At 44.2% G+C, this 18,088-nt stretch overlaps 1 protein-coding gene across 1 annotated transcript in view; it reads left to right on the plus strand.

Annotated features, from left to right (window-relative positions):
* thada (THADA armadillo repeat containing) overlaps nt 1-18,088 on the plus strand; it is a 559,310-nt gene that overhangs the window by 217,808 nt on the left and 323,414 nt on the right. The window contains exon 27 of the mRNA XM_070889374.1: nt 115-246. Within this exon, the coding sequence (XP_070745475.1) occupies nt 115-246 (132 nt within the window). The remainder of the gene's footprint in view (nt 1-114; nt 247-18,088) is intronic.

Below are 18,088 nucleotides of genomic sequence, written 5' to 3' on the forward strand. Positions count from 1 at the left end.
TTATCAGAAAGATACTTAGTTTGGGCATACGTCTAATGTTGAGCTTCTGTTCATTTATTCCACTCAGAATCATTAAAGATTTTCATTCTTTCCCTCTCATCCGCATATATGTAGCCATTCTGGTGTGCTGAAGCTCCATCCTAGCCTGTTCTTGTTGCTGCTTGTTCTGGGTCGATTATATCCTTCTCCTATGGATGGCACGTACTCAGCTCTCAGCCTGGCACCCTTTGTGCCCTTCATCATAAGGTAAGACATCTCTCATAATTAGGGTTTTGAATGACAGAGTTGCTTTCTGATATTGACATATTGAGAAATGTATTTTTAGACCATTGAATGATCTGAATATAAATGTTTTTAAAATATAATCTATTCATTTCTAATTGCAAGATGCAAACACTAAAATTATCTACAATTATATATTACCATTATCTGTTTATACATCCGTAGTATAGTGTTAATTGTCATAATTAACATAGAGCTGGCTGAATGTTAAGTCCAGAATACAAAAAATGCTGCTGTACTAATCCACATTGCAGGAAAACCCAGTAGATACCGCTACTCATCTGAGCTATGCATTAATGGAATGTCTTGTACCCATATGCTGGTCTGTCATTATGCTTTAAATTTCCTGACAGCAGGACATCAAGTCCTACAATGCTATACACTGGTATGTAGGCTAGTTGCTCGTTAGTGCCACCGCCCGGCGCTAATGGATCGGTAATGAGTTAGCGCGCGGGCGGGGTGGCCACAGCGAACCGTGCGGAATTGCCCACCTCCTCGCAGACAGCGCAACGACTTAGCGCCCCGCACCGGCGTCGCTCACACCGCTCCTCTGCGCACAACGATGATGATGTCATCACCGTGCTCATCACCTCCCTGGAAGTTAACTTGCCCTGCACCCCTCTACCTAATACTTGCCGATGTCAACTACAGCTTTTGCTGTCAATTTCAAGTCAGGAGGCTGCAGCACTAGCGATATTTAAAGGGTATTTTATTTTGTCGACCAAATTATTTTCCACCTTATAGCTATTTTGTTTTTATCGATGTGCCACACCATCATTGATTGCTGGCCCTCAGTTTATTTTGCCTTCAATCGCTCCCCCTAGTTTAGTCGGGTCCATTTGGACAAAACAAGATTCTTTGGCAATCATGGGCTCAGTGTTGGCAGTGGACCTCCTCCTGCGATTTCACCATTGGAGGATGGTTCGCAGAAGACAATAGTACCGTGAATTAGCGAGGCAGAGGCATCGAGAGAGGGAAAGAGAAAGGCTTCCACTGGGAGAGAGACCTGCTCTGGGGCAAACCATGGAGAGGCTCATGCACCTGGGGACAGGGAGAGGGACAGACACAGGCAGAGGCAAAGAGACAGGGAGAGACAAAGGGAACAAGAGCAGCAGGCAGAGGCACACCAACAGGAGGATGTGAGGGACAGGAACAGTACGAGCAACATGAAGGGGTCCATGTGGGCAGAGGAAGATGCACACACAGATGTGGCAACAGAAGGCTGTATGCACCCAGGGGCTTTCACCAGCAGTTTTCCGACGTGCACTTCTCTGAGGGAGCAGTTTATCCGAAGGCTGCGATTTAGGACAGACGTTCGCTACAGCCAGACCTTGAGCCTCAAACAAGGGTGAGAATGGCTCTCTCAGTGTCAGTGAAGGTCACCATCGCCCTCAATTTCTATGCCACTGGATCTTTCCAGGGAGCCACAGCAGACATCTCGAACATCTCCCAGTTTGTCGCCCATTGCTCCATACGTGAGGTCACAGATGCTCGCTTCAGAAGGAAGATGGAATCTATCTCATTTTCCATAATCAGACAAGCAGCTGCAGCAGTCAACTGGCTTTGTCAGGACAGCGGGCTTCCCCATGGTGCAGGCTGCCATAGACTACACACATGTTGCCTTGAGGGTTCCGCATCGCAATCCTGAGATCTTTCGAAACCGAAAAGGATACCACACGCTCAATGTGCAGTTGCTGTGCGACCACAGCAGCACAATAATGGCCGTTAATGCCGACTATCCAGGCAGCAACCACAATGCCTTCATCCTTCGCCAGACTGGTGCGCCAGCTCTGTTCCAGCCACCTAATGCAGCTCATAGCTGGCTCCTCGGAGACCGGGGCTACTCGCTATGCACCTGGTTCATGACCAAGGCGTCCGAAAGCATAGGCCTTACATTAAACATCCGTAAGACAAAAAGGTCCTCCACCAACCTGACCCCTCCACACAGCAGTGCCTCCGCCCCCTCCCCCCCCGGCCATCAAAATCCAAGGCGCGGCCTTGGACAACGTGGAGCATTTTCCATACCTCGGGAGCCTACTATCAGCAAGGGCAGACATCGATGACGAGGTTCAACACCGCCTCCAGTGCGCCAGCACAGCCTTCGGTCGTCTGAGGAAGAGAGTGTTTGAAGACCAGGATCTCAAATCTGGCACCAAGCTTATGGTCTACAGGGCTGTAGTGATACCCGCCCTCCTATATGGCTCAGAGGCATGGACCATATACAGTAGACACCTCAAAGCATTGGAGAAATACCACCAGCGCTGCCTCCACAAAATTCTGCAAATCCACTGGGAGGATAGACGCACCAACGTCAGTGTTCTCAATCAGGCCAACACCCCAGCATCGAAGTATTGACCACACTCAACCAGCTCCGTTGGGCAAGCCACATCGTGCGCGTGCCAAACACAAGACTCCCAAATCAAGCACTTTACTCGGAACTCCTACACGGCAAGCAAGCCCCAGGTGGGCAGAGGAAACGTTTCAAGAACACCCTCAAAGCCTCCTTGATAAAGTGCAACATCTCCACTGGCACCTGGGAATCCCTGGCCTAAGACTGTCCTAAGTGGAGGAAGAGCATCTGGGAGGGTGTTGAGCACCTCGTGTCTCATCGCCGAAAGCATGCAGAAAGCAAATGCAGACAGTGGAAGGAACGTGCGGCAAACCAGACTCCCCACCCACCCTTTCCTTCAATCACTGTCTGCCCCACCTGTGACAAGAGACTGTAATTCCCGTATTGGGCTGTACAGTCACCTGAGAACACATTTTTAGAGTGGAAGCAAGTCTTCCTTGATTTCGAGGGACTGCCTATGATGATGATGATGGCTCATGACTCCCCTCCGCAACCCCACCGCTCCTGTCCAGCACTCTTACAATGACAGTCATGCCGCCAGCAGGTGCATCATTGAACAGACCATCGGCGTGCTGAAGCAACGGTTCCGCTGCCTTGACTACTCAGGAGGAGTGCTGCAGTACTCGCCTGACCGGGTGTCCCTATTCGTCATCGTCTTTTGCATGCTTCACAACCTGGCAATCATGAGGGCACAGCCATTGCCCGAAGACATAGCTGTTGTACCTCGGGGAGGAGGAGCAGCAGGATGAGAAGGAGAAGGAGCTGCAGGAGGAGGCACCGCCAGCAGGCAGGATGCGTCGACACTGTCCCGATCCTGCAAGGGAGATCCGAGACAGTCTCATAGATCTCGGTTCCAATAAGGTCTTCGCCACTGACCGCTTCCTTTGTGCCTCCCCACAAACACATCAATGAATCCTTCCTTCCATACCACATGCCCAACACGGAAATGATAGAGAAGACAAAACAATAAAGATGAAAATCAACATTTATTGGAAAAAGTGCAACATTAACATTACATACATCATTCACCCTTGTACATCTCCTTACATCCCCTTTTACTGTGCTCCTCTAATTCTGCCCTCTTGAGCATCCCTGATTATAATCGCATAGCCATTGGTGGCCGTGCCTTCTGTATTCTAGGCCCCAAGCTCTAGAACTCCCTCCCTAAACCTCTCCGCCTCTCTACCTCTCTTTCCTCCTTCAAGGCGCTCCTTAAAACATACCACTTTGACCAAGCTTTTGGTCACCTGCGCTAATTTCTACTTATGCGGCCTGGTGCCAAATTGTTTTATCTCATAATACTCCTGTGAAGCAACTTGGGACGTTTCACTGCGTTAAAGGTGCGAGAAAATACAAGTTGTTGTTTACGTAAATCTACTCTACTACTATGCCGCAGTGTGTCCTCTGTGAGTGCAGCATGGCTGGTGGAAGGCTGCTGTGTTTCCTGGCCAGAGAATACAGATATCCTTCGAGGACACCCTCGACCAGCTGTGGGCCTGGAAGGCCCGACTGAAGACTGAAGCACCTCAGGCTGGGCGGCAGCAGTCTGAGCTGGCTGGGTGACAGCCGTGGATAGCTGCAATGGCGGAGTGGCAGTGGTGGGATTAGAAATGCTGTCATCCTGAGAGAGGACAGAAGGTTCCTGCTCCACTAATCCAGTGCCACTCCCCTGGGGCAGGACCTCAGCATCCCCACCGATCTGACAGAGCACCGTGGACCATGATGGACCCAGCGACGATGGCAGCAGTCAGGGCTTATGTGGCGTGCAGCTAAGTCTGCATTATATCACCAAGACGTTGCGTGTCATCAAGCTGAGACTGCATGAGAGCAGTCTGAGCATCCATGCGCGCAACCATTGACTCTATTGCAGCACCAAGACGTTGTGTTGCTTCTGCCTGTTCCCCAGTAGAAGCTGCCACATCACCAATGAGACGCCTCATGAGGTCTGAATCTGCACGCTCTGTCTGGGAGTCCACCATCGTCCGCACACCAGCAATGATAGGCTCCATGGTGTGCATGGAGCTGTCTACAATGCGGAAGGCAGACTCCTCCACGCTGTTCACTACTTGCGACAGAATCTCTGGCACCCTTGCTTATTGCCCCATCATGTCGGAGTGCAAGGATATCACCCTTTCTTCAAACGCCTCCCCAGCGAGGTCCTCCTGAGTCCTGTGGAGCAGGAACATGCGGGCCAACTCGTGCTCCGGGGAGCTGGCTCCCAAGCAAGCTTTATCCCTTGACCCTGCTGCAGCCCGCTAGGCCCCCGTGCATCACCCAGTGCAGACCTCTTTCCTCAGCTCAACTGAATGGCCGCTTATTCCCAGTATCTGAGCTGGTGAGTGTGAAAAGCACTGGCGCGGTACTTGCATCGTTCTCCTCCTCCACGTCTTCCTCCTCCCCCATTTCTTCTCCTTGCAGACTGGGTTGGGGGGCTCAGGCACAGGCTGGGCCGCGAGCGGGGCATTGTCTGAAAACACAAATGGCATAAGAGTCACGTTAAGGTGAGGGAAGGGGGACAGGCAGGCATGCAGGAAGAAAGGTGGTCAGAATGTGGAGTGGCTAAATGATAAAGCCTTCTGCTTAAAATGGAAGGTGGGATGAGAGAAAGGGTTTCACTTAGCAATGTTGGCCCCAGCAGCCTTGCCGGTCCCCACTGCCACGGGGATGACCACCTGCGGGCCCACAAGGCAAAGTACTCGCTCCTCCAGGTCTGTGAGCTGGGGCAGTTCAGGCTTCCCTCCTCCTGTTATATGCCATCTTGGCCTGCAAAAGTAAGGAAGCTTGTTGACTATGTATGTAGAATAAATGCATGTGCAGCTTAAGCAGCTGTGATTCGAAGCAAAGCTTCAAATGAGGCAATAACTGTGAACAGGCACATCCTGAGTTAAATGCTGGCTTGCTGAGTCTGCACAGAGGCTGCCTTATAAGAGTTGTGGGGACAGACAGAGGCTCACAGGTTCATAGGTGAGAGTTGGGGGAACATGTACTCACTTTGACCAGAGGAGTGAGGTCACAGAACTTCTTGTGACACTGTGTGGGTGCGCGGTCAAGGACGGAGGTGCCCGACATCTCGGCAGCCGCCTCTGCCCAGATAGCTCTGAGAAGCTGTGGAGCGGACCTCCCAGCTGGAGGGAAAAGGCTGCTCCTCCTGTCCTCCACCAACGCCACCAGTGTCTCCAATTCAGCTTCTGAGAAACGGCTGGCCCTTGTGCTGCCTCTCCCAGCTTCCATGACGGCCCTCACTAAGCAGCTACTCAATTGTGAAGAGCAAGAGAATCAGCAGGACAAACCTGTAAATCTACTTTAAGAAGCCCAATGACCAGGTGACTAGTTATGGGTGAATGAAGCTCACCTGAAATTGGCTGCACATTTCCACCAGTGCCCCCCCAGCGCCATGTGGAGGCCATTTAGCGCTCCAACGACACAGCTCTCCGATTTAGGAAACAAAGTGCCAAATTTACAAACTTCCTCTCGGCTGGCACTAAGTTTTCACTTCATTCAAATTATGCCCCAAACCCAGCGAGGGACAATTTCGGCCCCTAAATGTTTGATTAAGTGGAAAACATGATATTTTATCTACAGAAGAAAATTGAATCCTTCCCATCTAGTGGACATATATGAAGTTTCTTGAGCCTGATCAACTACTTTTGAAATACTTTGACAAAAAGGATTAAAGTATTAATAGTTAATACCACCCTCTATTGCAGCTTAAGAAAGTATCATGTGTAACTTTGTGTATGTTATAAGCAGTTGAAAGTTAAATGTTAGCATAATTCAGTGTTTTTTATAAATAATTAAATTAACACACTTCAGTGATCTGTTTGCATTCAAAAGCTTTTCCCATTTTGAGTTATGAAATTATTTCTTTTGAAATTATGTATACATTGAAGTTAAGTATGGGATCTCGAGTCTGATTACCACCAATTCTAATCATAAACATGATTTCTTCATTTTATTTGCTTGAGCTACAAATCTTATGTTATTATAAAATTAGCTGAAGTATCTTTGATAATTGCCAAGAAAGCCAACAGCTGCTTTTTTTTATAAACTCCATTTTTTTGGTTTAAAAATCCAAAATTTCTTTGAACTAAAATTGAAAAAATCAGCAATTAACCAGTAAAACCTATATAATTGCAGTGTTGAATTCATGTTTCCAAAAGGAAAAAATTAACTTGCATTAAATTTGAATCTTTTAATGATTGGTAAAATGTTTGAATGTTGCAATTCCTTATTTAGTGTCCAAAGTACACTGTTACCTCATTTCAGTAAATCTATACATATTGGGAGGTTCATAAACCACCCCCCACCCAGTCAGTGTTTGAAGAAGGTTATTTCACTGAATTACAGTCCTCTGCTGAGGACTGGTTACATCGAAGGTTCTCTAATTTGGCAAAGTTGTGCTATTTACATTATTTTTGGACATGTTTATGCCCTTGGAAAGCAGAGTGCACACATAATAAAACAGGAATGTCAAGTCTGGGAAAACTGAGATAGTGTAAAGAAATAAAATGTACTGTAGTATTAGCGTTTATAAATAATTTTTTAAAACATTGTGTTATAAATAAAAAAAAATACAACATTAAAGTATGATTGGGAAAGAAAACAAATATAATTTGGCATGTATGATTTGCTGTGAGAATTGTCAGTGTATAAATTTATTAGTTATGGCTTGAATTGGTACTTTTAACAAAAATTGAATTTTATCATGAACCATGTTCAGCTATGTTGCAGTGGTTTGGAAGCCTGATAGACACTTTATTTGTGCCAAAAATTCAGTAGAGGTATCTGTCAACAGCAAATCCAAAAATTGACTTGTTTTCACGTATAAAAGCTCAGACAGAGCTGGACATTTTGAAGTGGTAAACAGATGTTCATTGATACAAGCAGGCAAGTCACAACAGGACTGTAGTTGTACTGTGTGGATAGTGTTACAGAGGAGTGTCAGGTCAAAATGTATGTCACATTCCCTCTGGGAGCACTCAAAAGGCAGTCTTGTGTTCCTTCAAGTACAGTAGGAGAAGGAGTGATTGAATAACTTAAGTTTCAGTTACATCAGCTGACACTATGGGTAAACGAATCAAATAGCCAGTACCTAGGGCAGTTTAAATTACCAGCTTACAAAATTCCGAACATGTGGGAATGGGAAATATATATTTATCCATAATTTTTTGCACAAGGGAGAACATTTACTCTCCCACAGTTCATTTCTTAACCTCATATCAGTGCTTTAGCTTAGTTCAACAAGGGAAAATTGCAGATATTGTTCCTTTCGATATGTTTTTATATCTTTACTCTTATTGCATGAAGCTTGCTGAACAGTTTCTAACCACCACATTTGGCTGCTTCTTTAGTCTTTGTCTCATGACAGTAAGTGTTTTTGGCCACGGAGGTGTCTGTACCACAACTAAAGGTGGTTGGCCCTCTTTCAAGCCTTTTCATTGCATAACAACAGTCACTGCACTCCAAAAGTAATTAATTGTATGAAGCAATTATAAAAGCTTTCACGTTGGCTTTCATATTTGCTTTCTTTCAGTTTATTTATTACCTTGGCAGTTTTGTGGATACGCTAAAATTTGAAATTTGCTTTAATATTTATACAGTCTGCCTTTGGACCTTCCCATGTTTTAATTAGTTGGCTAAGGTGCTTGCCACTTAATGTACCATCTCATTACATAGTATTACATTACGTAGTATTTACAGCACAGAAACAGCCCATTTGGCCCAACATTTGCGAATGCTCCAAACGAGCCTCCTCCCATCTTACTTCATCCCGCCCTATCAACATGTCCTTCGATTCCTTTCTCCCTCATGTAATTATCTAGCTTCCCCTTAAATGCATTTATGGATCAGGAGTGGGAACTCTTGTGCATGACATGGGCACGTCCATGTTTATTGACTATTCCTAATTGCTCTGAGGAGGTGTTAGTGGTCCTTCTTGAACAGCTGCAGACCTTGCAGTACTGGTGTTCGCACAATGGTGTTAGTAGGGAATTCCAGGATTCTGATGAAGGAATGGAAATGTATGTCCAACTCAGAATGGTGTATGACATGGAGGAAGACTTGGAGACGAAAATGTTCCCACAACAATGCTGCTCTTATTCTTCTTGGTGGTAGATGTTGTAGTGGTGGATACAGATTCAATAGGAGCCTTCAAAAGGGAGTTGGATAAATACTTGAACAAGCAAAAATTGCAGTGATATGGGGATAGAGCAGGAGAGTGGGATTAACTAGATTGCTCTTCGAAAGAGCCGGTGTAGACTCAATGGGCCAAATCTCCTCCTCCTGTGCTTTGATTCTATGGGGCTGAAATTGCCCACTTCTGAAAACGCGGCGCACCTTCCGTGTATCGACCTATTTTTACCGCAGCGGTAGATATGGTGGCCTCCTGCGCGAAATTCCGTTTTTTGGCTCTCTTTTTTCAAGCAACCTGGAAGTCAGTCATAATGGGGGCGGATGTGCGGCGGTGAGCGGAAGTTCGGTAAGTAGCAGGGCAGAAGTGGGGGGCTTCCAGAGTGTCTGCCGCTGTGATGATGTCATCACGCTGGCGCATCACCATGTATCTCCCCTTCACTTAAAGGGGAAGGCCGCTGCGAGCTCTGCGATTCTTTAAGTTAGGTTTACTGGCCACCAGGGAGGGTTTTGGCCAGGTCAGCGACCTGGCACCCAAGACAGGGTGCCAGGCTGCCTGTTGGTGGCCCGGCCGAACCCGGGGGCATAATTATTGGCCCGACATGGCAGTCGGTCGACAAAAAAAAAATAAGATGGCGTCCGGGGCACTAGGTCCTCCCCTTAAATGGCTGCCGCACCGCCATTTTACAAGCACCGAAAGAAAAAGCTGTCGGTGGCACCGAGTGGAGGGAGCAAGATTTTCAGTGTGGAATTTCACGTTCGGGGGAGAACATCGGTGGTGCGCGTTCTGATGATGCATTTAGGATGGATTGGCAGCAGCGGGGTGGAAGTCAGGGGAGCGGGTCACCGACGGGATACTGCAGGAGCGGAATTTTCAAAATGGTGGCCATTCCACGAAAAATTGGCAGCCATTCCACTCCGCTGCGTGGCCGCCGGAGGTAACGGGCCTAAAGGAAGGGGCAATTTCGGCCCATTGTGAGTAGATAACAGTCCCAACAGAATAAAGTGACTCACAAATCATACCATGCACATTTATTCTTTGCAATTCAGAGGTTTCTGTTCCTCAAATGGAGTCTGAAGTCTTGGGCTTTTGTGCAACTATCCTTTTGCGGATTATGTTTTTCATTTTCAACTTGATCTTCTGTATGGAAAAGGCTTTCACATCCCCAAAGGGAATTTTTATTTTAAAAGTTCTGCATTTTTCAATGGAATTTGCTGTTAGTCAAGTGGACTTTTTTCCCCTGCCATCACCACCAAGATTCTTCAACCAATAATTTAATAGTAGTAAATCATCTTCAGTATCAGGATACTGTGGGTTATATCTAATTTGGCAACTGAGTAGCACAGTCAGAGGACCCATCAGTGTATGATCCAGCCATTTCTCAATAGTCCCCATTAACAGTTAACATTCAATCCAGATAATCTTGCTCCAGGTTTAACACTCCTCTCTTAAAATTTATCAAGGTGAATAATCAATACTTAAGAGCTTTCCAGTAGCGAGCCTAAAATAATGTTTTACTCAAAGGGCTCCAGAAGGTTCTCTCTGTCTTTCTTACTCCCATCAGCCAACATTTTATCACAGATAGATGCTTTTGTCATCATCATCATAGGCAATCCCTCAAAATTGAGGAAGACTTGCTTGCACTCTAAAAGTGAGTTCTCAGGTGGCTGTACAGTCCAATACAGGAATTACAGTGCTTCACACAGTCGTTGAAGAAAAGGGTGGGTGGGGAGTCTGGTTTGCCGCATGCTCCTTCCGCTGTCTGCACTTGTTTTCTGCTGGGCGATGAGACTCGAGGTGCTCAGCACTCTCCCGGATGTTCTTCCTCCACTTTGGGTGGTTTGGGACAGAGATTCCCAGGTGCCAGTAGGGATGCTGAACTGTATCAAGGAGGCTTTATCGACGATCCTTTTGTGGCTGTGTGCTCATATGGGAAGAAGTTTGGTTGAAAGAATTCAGCTCTCCCTCGGGAAAACTGAAACATAACGAGACTTGACTAAGGGTTGCTTTCAGAATCCAGCCACTTCCTACTTCCAGAAGTAGATGGCAGAGTACCAACTGGAGTTAACCGCATAACTAGTACAATATTTTAGAAAATGACAGAGGAGGAGTGGAGGTGGGAACCAAGGAAGGGAAGAGAACAAGCAAAATTCAGACCTCGTCAGTTCGTTGAGGAGGGGCTTTAACTGATGCCATCATTTCCTCTCATTTGATTAGCCCTTAAAAGATGTACAAGATCAGGTTGATGGTAATCCTCATTGTACAAGTGGCCTCCGAGACCATTGTTTTCAGACCTAGCCTTCCACCCACAGTGTCTGTGTTGGAGAGATGATGAGTGTACTCCAGTCCATCCAGCTTTAAGCAAATGGTTTGGCTTTAGTAGGACTGAAATAAAGTATGACCACATTGAAACTTTCAGCACCACTTGTTCACAATCGTAATTGGAAGAAATTATGCATCTGGTGCTAAGGTCATGAAGAGGATTCTATGTCATTTGGGCAACCCTGTGTATTGTGTCAGGAACTGAACCAAAGCCAGTTCAGTAACAGCGCACATGGCACTTACTTTTAATGTATCTTTCATATACCAAATAATATCGTCTATAATTTATGGGTGCAAAGCCACTAAAACACTTGCTGGGAACCTGCACTTCCTTTTTGTTTAAGCGCATACTGCTCTTTTTTGTGCAAGTAACATCCACCGCAATATTGTTACTTACCAAATCTGTTAAATGCCTGGAGAGTTTACATAAACCCAGATTGATAGCAAATTATGATTTTTTATGTGAAATATTCTTGTTTAATAATCTTGTGTTTTATTTTAGATATCAAACATTATTAGTATTTTTCTAGCTGGAGTATCATGAGCTAGTTTTCAATCTGCTGTACCACCCTTGTACTTCGGAAGCTTTGAAACATTTTAACTAAAGCTTCCCCTTTTCTTCCTTGATTTCCTTAAGAATTCCCTGATATATTTCATGGATCCGTTGACTTAAAATATCAAAACATTATTTCACTACTGGTCCACATTGTCTCCAAGGATTCTTCTATTTCTCTAACGACAGGAAAGGGTGTATCAGGTGCACAGTTTAAATAAAGGCGATTACAAAGGTATGAAGACAGGATTGGCTAAAGTGGACTGGGAAAATAGATTAAAGTATGGGACGGTTGATGAGCAGTGGCAGACATTTAAGGAGATATTTCATAACTCTCAACAAAAATATATTACAGTGAGAAGGGAAGACTTTAAGACAAGCGAGAACCATCCGTGGCTAACTAAGGAAGTAAAGAATGGTATCAAATTGAAAACAATGGCATACAATGTTGCCAAGATTAGTGGGAGGCCAGAGGATTGGGAACATTTTAAAAACCAGCAAAGGACGACTTTAAAAAAAAGAGAGTGAAGTTGGATTATGAGACTAAACTAGCAAGAAATATAAAAACAGATAGTAAGAGCTTCTACAGGTATATAAAAATAAAGAGGGTAGCTAAAGTAAACGTTGGTCCCTTAGAGGATGAGACTGGGGAATAATAATGGAGAACAGGGAAATGGCAGAGATGTTGAACAAATATTTTGTATTGGTCTTCATGATAGAAGACATTAAAAGCATCCCTATAATAATAATCAAGGGGCTATAGGGAGGGGGAATTTAAAACAATCACTATCACTAAAGAAAAAGTACTCAGTAAAATAATGGGACTAAAAGTGGACAAGTCCCCTGGACCTGATGGCATGCGTCCCAGGATCTTAAAAAAAAAGTAGCTGCAGAGATAGTGGATGCATTGGTTGTAATTTACCAAAATTCCCTGGATTCTGGAGAGGTCCCAGAGGATTGGAAAACTGCAAATGTAACGCCCCTATTTAAAAAAAGAGGGAGACAGAAAACAGGAAACTATAGATCTGTTAGCCTAACATTTGTTGTTGGGAAAATGCTGGAGTCCATTATTAAGAAAGCAATAGCAGGATATTTGGAAAATCATAATGCAGTCAAGCAGAGTCAGCATGGTTTTATGAAAGGAAATGATTATTAGTAAGAAAACAATGCTGGAGAAACTAATGGGACTGAAGGCCGATAAATCCCCAAGGCCTGATGATCTGCATCCCAGAGTACTAAAAGAGGTAGCCATGGAAATAGTGGATGCATTGGTTGTCATCTTCCAAAATTCTATAGATTATGGAACAGTTCCTGCAGATTGAAGAGAGGCAAATGTAACCCCATTGTCAATCTTTATGGTAGAGGACACTAACAATATTCCAACAGTGGATAGTCAAGGGGCTATGGCGCGAGAGAGAAACTTAACACAATCACAATCACTAAGGAGGTGGTACTCAGTAAGATAATGGGACTAAAGGTAGACAAATCCCCTGAACCTGATGACTTGCATCCGAGGGTCTTAAGAGAAGTAGCGGCAGGGATTGTGGATGCATTGGTTGTAATTTACCAAAATTCTTTGGATTCTGGGGAGGTCCCAGCAGTTAGGAAACTGCAAATGTAACGCCCCTATTTAAAAAAGAAGGCAGACAAAAAGCATGAAACTATAGACCAGTTAGCCTAACATCTGTGGTTGGGAAAATGTTGGAGTCCATTATTAAAGAAGCAGTAGCAGGACATTTGGAAAAGCAAAATTTGGTCAGACAGTCAGCATGAATTTATGAAGGAGAAGTCATGTTTGACAAATTTGCTGGAGTTCTTTGAGGATGTAACGAACAGGGTAGATAAGGGGAACCAGTGGATGTGGTGTATTTGGACTTCCAGAAGACATTTGATAAGGTGCCACATAAAAGGTTACTGCACAAGGTAAAAGTTCACTGGGTTGGGGTTAATATATTAGCATGGATAGAGGATTGGCTAACAAACAGAAAACAGAGAGTCGGGATAAGTGGTTCATTCTCTGGTTGGCAACCAGTAACTAGTGGGGTGCCGCAGGGATCAGTGCTGGGACCCCAACTGTTTACAATCTATATAAACGACTTGGAAGAAAGGACTAAGTGTAACGTAGCCAAGTTTGCTGACGATACAAAGATGGGAGGAAAAGCAATGTGTGAGGAGGACACAAAAAAATATGTAAAAGGACATATATAGGCTAAATGGGTTGGCAAAAATTTGGCAGATGGAGTATAATGTTGGAAAGTGTGAGGTCATGCACTTTGGCAGAAAAAAAATCAAAGAGCAAGTTATTATTTAAATGGAGAAGATTGCAAAGTGCTGCAGTACCGCAGGACCTGGAGGTACTTGTGCATGAAACACAAAAGGATAGTATGCAAGTACAGCAAGTGATCAGGAAGGCCAATGGAATCTTGGCCTTTATTGCAAAGGGGATGGAGTATAAAAGCAGGGAAGTCTTGCTACAGCTATACAGAGTATTGGTGAGGCCACACCTGGAATACTGCGTGCAGTTTTGGTTTCCATAATTACGAAAGGATATACTTTCTTTGGAGGCAGTTCAGAGAAGGTTCACTAGGTTGATTCCGGAGATGAGGGGGTTGACTTATGAGGAATGATTGAATAGGTTGGGCCTCTACTCATTGGAATTTAGAAGAATGAGAAGTGATCTTATCGAAACGAATAAGATTATGAGGGGGTTTGACGAGGTGGATGCAGAGACGATGTTTCCACTGATGGGGGAGACTAGATCTAGGGGTCATAATCTAAGAATAGGGGCCACCCATTTAAAACTGAGATGAGGAGAAATGTTTTCTCTGAGGGTTATAAATCTGTGGAGTTCTCTGCCTCAGAGAGCTGTGGAAGCTGGGACATTGAATACATTTAAGACAGAAATAGACAGTTTCTTAAACGATAAGGGGTTATGGGGAGCGGGCAGGGAAGTGGAGCTGAGTTCATGATCAGATCAGCCATGATCTTACTGAATGGTGGAGCATGCTCGAGGGGCGGTATGGCCTCTTCCTGTTCCTATTTCTTATGTTCTTATATCTAAGTGTCCTTGGACTTATCATCAATCATGTAGCTGTCCTCTAGACATTCTCTGGATCCATCACATCCCTCACATCATGATGCTTCCAAAACTGGACAGGATACTCAAGATGAGGTCATACTAATATCTTGTAAAGGATAAGCATTGTAATTCTGGTTTGGTATTTCTCTGTGCTAACTGTACATCCCAATACCCTCTCGCCTTCTCCTCAGTCTTGTGACACTGGTCATGGACCTTTAACTTTTCATGAACAACTCCCCTTGGATATCTCTCCTGCTCCACTGTCTTTAGAGGTTAACCCTGCCAGGAATTACCATGACCCAAATGTATCATCTGCATTTATCCACATTAAAGGACATTTGCTACACCCAAGCCCATTTCCCCAATTTAATCTTGCAATCCATAAGTCCTAACTCCTCCACACACCTTTATGTCATCAGGAAACCTAAGGATCATAGTACCAATTCCATTATCCAAATATTAATCAAGGCAGTGAAGAGCTGTGGTTCTAACACTGATCCCTGTGGGACTCCACTCGTTATTGAACCTGATGTAGAGCTGATACCATTAATAACCACCGTCTGCCTCCATGAATGTAACAAATTGTCAATCTAGCATAAAATATGTCACCAATCCCAAAAGATTCAACCTTGCTTAACAGCATGATGTGTTATTTTATCAAAAGCAATTTTGAAAATCTGGATGCATTCTATTTACTAGGTTACCATTATCCACCAGCTTCTTTCAACTTTTTAAAAAGTTTGACCAAGTTACTGAAGCAGGACATTCATTTCCAGAAACTATGCTGAGAATTTCTTTTTTTTTTTAAAAAGGACAAACCTGTCCACCTTCTGGCTGCCTTTTGTTTTGACGTGACTGTTTAAGCCCATAAAGGGTTTTAATAAGTTACGGGCTAGTTGCAATGCTTTCCCAGTGTCTCGTCATGATAGCTCCTTAAGATGTCCATGGTCATTTCACAGTTCAGATTATTTCAACGCTGAGTTGTTTGGTCTGTGTCTGGAAAAAATACAAAATAGCAGAGGGCCATCATTGAACAGAAAATGACAGACATTGAGAAGGATTAATATCAGCTCATGCTCTAAAGCTGGAGAGGAATTCTGACAGAACTCCATTGTCCCAGTTATCAAAAGTGTTCTTGGGAGCACTGCTCACATAAAATCACTAGGCCAGATTTTGCTGAAAAAATAACAGCGTCTGAACGACACACACCATTATTAATGCGCAAATCGGCCGGCAACTTTTAGTGAGGAAGAGATACCCCGTGAATTGTGAATCGCCACAAATTGCTGCTCGATTTGCCATTAGCTTTGCAAAAACACCATTTCGCACTTAACCTCCCCGTGACTTTCATGAAGTTGCTGTATTTGCACATTATTTGCCCATTAAACACAGCATGGAAATTTAAGTCTAGCAATCAACAGCGCAAGTAACCTTTGAACAATGTGAAAATTATTATTGACTGCAAATCAACTTCTCTAGCCCAGAAAGTAAGCAATTCTAAGTGTGGTGTCTCATTCCTTCAGATTGTGAATTGTTTTAGGAGATCTTAAAAATGTCAAGTTTTAAATATTTACATTTTTCTTCTTTTCCTTTCTGTCTCTTTTTCTCACTCTCAATCCAATCTTTGTTTTCCTCTCTATATTTCTGTTTCTGTACCGGATTTGATATTGGATTCACCCACTCTAATTCATCCTCCTCCTCAGTCCTTCCTCTCTTTATTTCTCAATCTTTAAATCTTATTGCTTAAGGAGATACCTTTGTCCTGTTGTTCACCAATCTCCCAAATGCCCTGCTGCCCTCATTGCATCGTTATCAGCTTGCAGTTCCAGCAACTTTGGAGGCAAAATCTTTTAAAACATGAACGTGCACAAACAAATCTAACTTACTGGGCAAGCCACGAGATGCCCCGCTCCAGCAAAATTTGGTCCACAGTCAACAATACTCAGCATAATCAGTATCAAAGTAGCTGCAGCTAATGATTAATTAGTCAGACTAAGAGAATAAGTAGAGGAGTATTTGGGCACCAAACTCTGCTGTCCACAGTTCAGATCAAGTCTTATCAGTCCAGTGAACAGTTGGCATTTAGTCTAACCATTTTGGTGTGCTTAACTCTACTTTGGGTTGTAATATGATCCTTAGCGTAATCACAAGATTCACTTTGTTTTTCTTTGTTGCTTTTCCGCTATTAAGTGCCAGGGTATGATTCTACAGGTGCCAGGTATGCTCCAGTACCTCACCTGCACCCTCACACCAATTTCCAAACATTGTCAGCAGAAGGTATCGACAGCTGAGTCCAATTGTATAATGAGAAGTAGAATACCTAGATGATTTCCCCCTCCTGCCCCTCTCCTGTGCCCCTACTGCAGTTCTGGCTGAGATCAACGAACACGGCATACTGGGGATAAAGAATTCACATATTTAATATTATACGGTACTTTACCTCATTTGTTGTAGCTACATTTATAGGAACATAGGAACAGGAGTTGGCATTTAGCCCCTCGAGCCTGTTCCGCCATTCAATGAGATCATGGCTGATTTGGTATAGAAATATAGAAACATAGAAAATAGGTGCAGGAGCAGGTCATTCGGCCCTTCGAGCCTGCACCACCATTCAATATGATCATGGCTGACCATGCAACTTCAGTACCCCACTCCTGCCTTCTCTCCATACCCCCTGATCCCTTTAGCTGTAAGGGCCACATCTAACTCCTTTTTGAATATATCCAACGAACTGGACTCAACAACTTTCTGTGGCAGAGAATTCCATCGGTTCACAATTCTCTGGGTGAAAAAGTTTCTCCTCATCCCGGTCCTAAATGGCTTACCCCTTATCCTTCAACTGTGACCCCTGGTTCTGGACTTCCCCAACATCGGGAACATTCTTCCTGCATCTAACCTGTCCAGTCCCATCAGAATTTTATATGCTTCTATGAGATCCCCTCTCATTCGTCTAAATTCCAGTGAATATAAGCCTAGTCGATCCAGTCTTTCTTCATATGTCAGTCCTGCCATCCCGGGAATCAGTCTGGTGAACCTTCGCTGCACTCCCTCAATAGCAAGAATGTCCTTCCTTGTGGGTGATACCCAAACAAATGCCTATATCTATAACTCTAGCCAAATAGAACATCTTCCATCGAGTTTCTAAATCACTCACGAGGACCTTTTTTTAAATTTATTTTCCCTACAGAAGATCCCTCTGTAATTTTCCAAATGTAGGAGAAATTCAGATAAGCAGCCATTCCTTTTGGGCTTTCAGTGCTTTGACACTGGAGGTTATTTGGATTCCCACATTGCGAAATCGGTCTTGGTGTTTCCACTTGTTTATAGTACTGCATTGTCTCTGACAGCAGGGCTGTAACGGAATGCGGAATT

The sequence above is a fragment of the Pristiophorus japonicus genome, chromosome 9 (genome assembly GCF_044704955.1).
Source record: "Pristiophorus japonicus isolate sPriJap1 chromosome 9, sPriJap1.hap1, whole genome shotgun sequence".
In the NCBI taxonomy this organism is placed as follows: Eukaryota; Metazoa; Chordata; class Chondrichthyes; family Pristiophoridae; genus Pristiophorus; species Pristiophorus japonicus.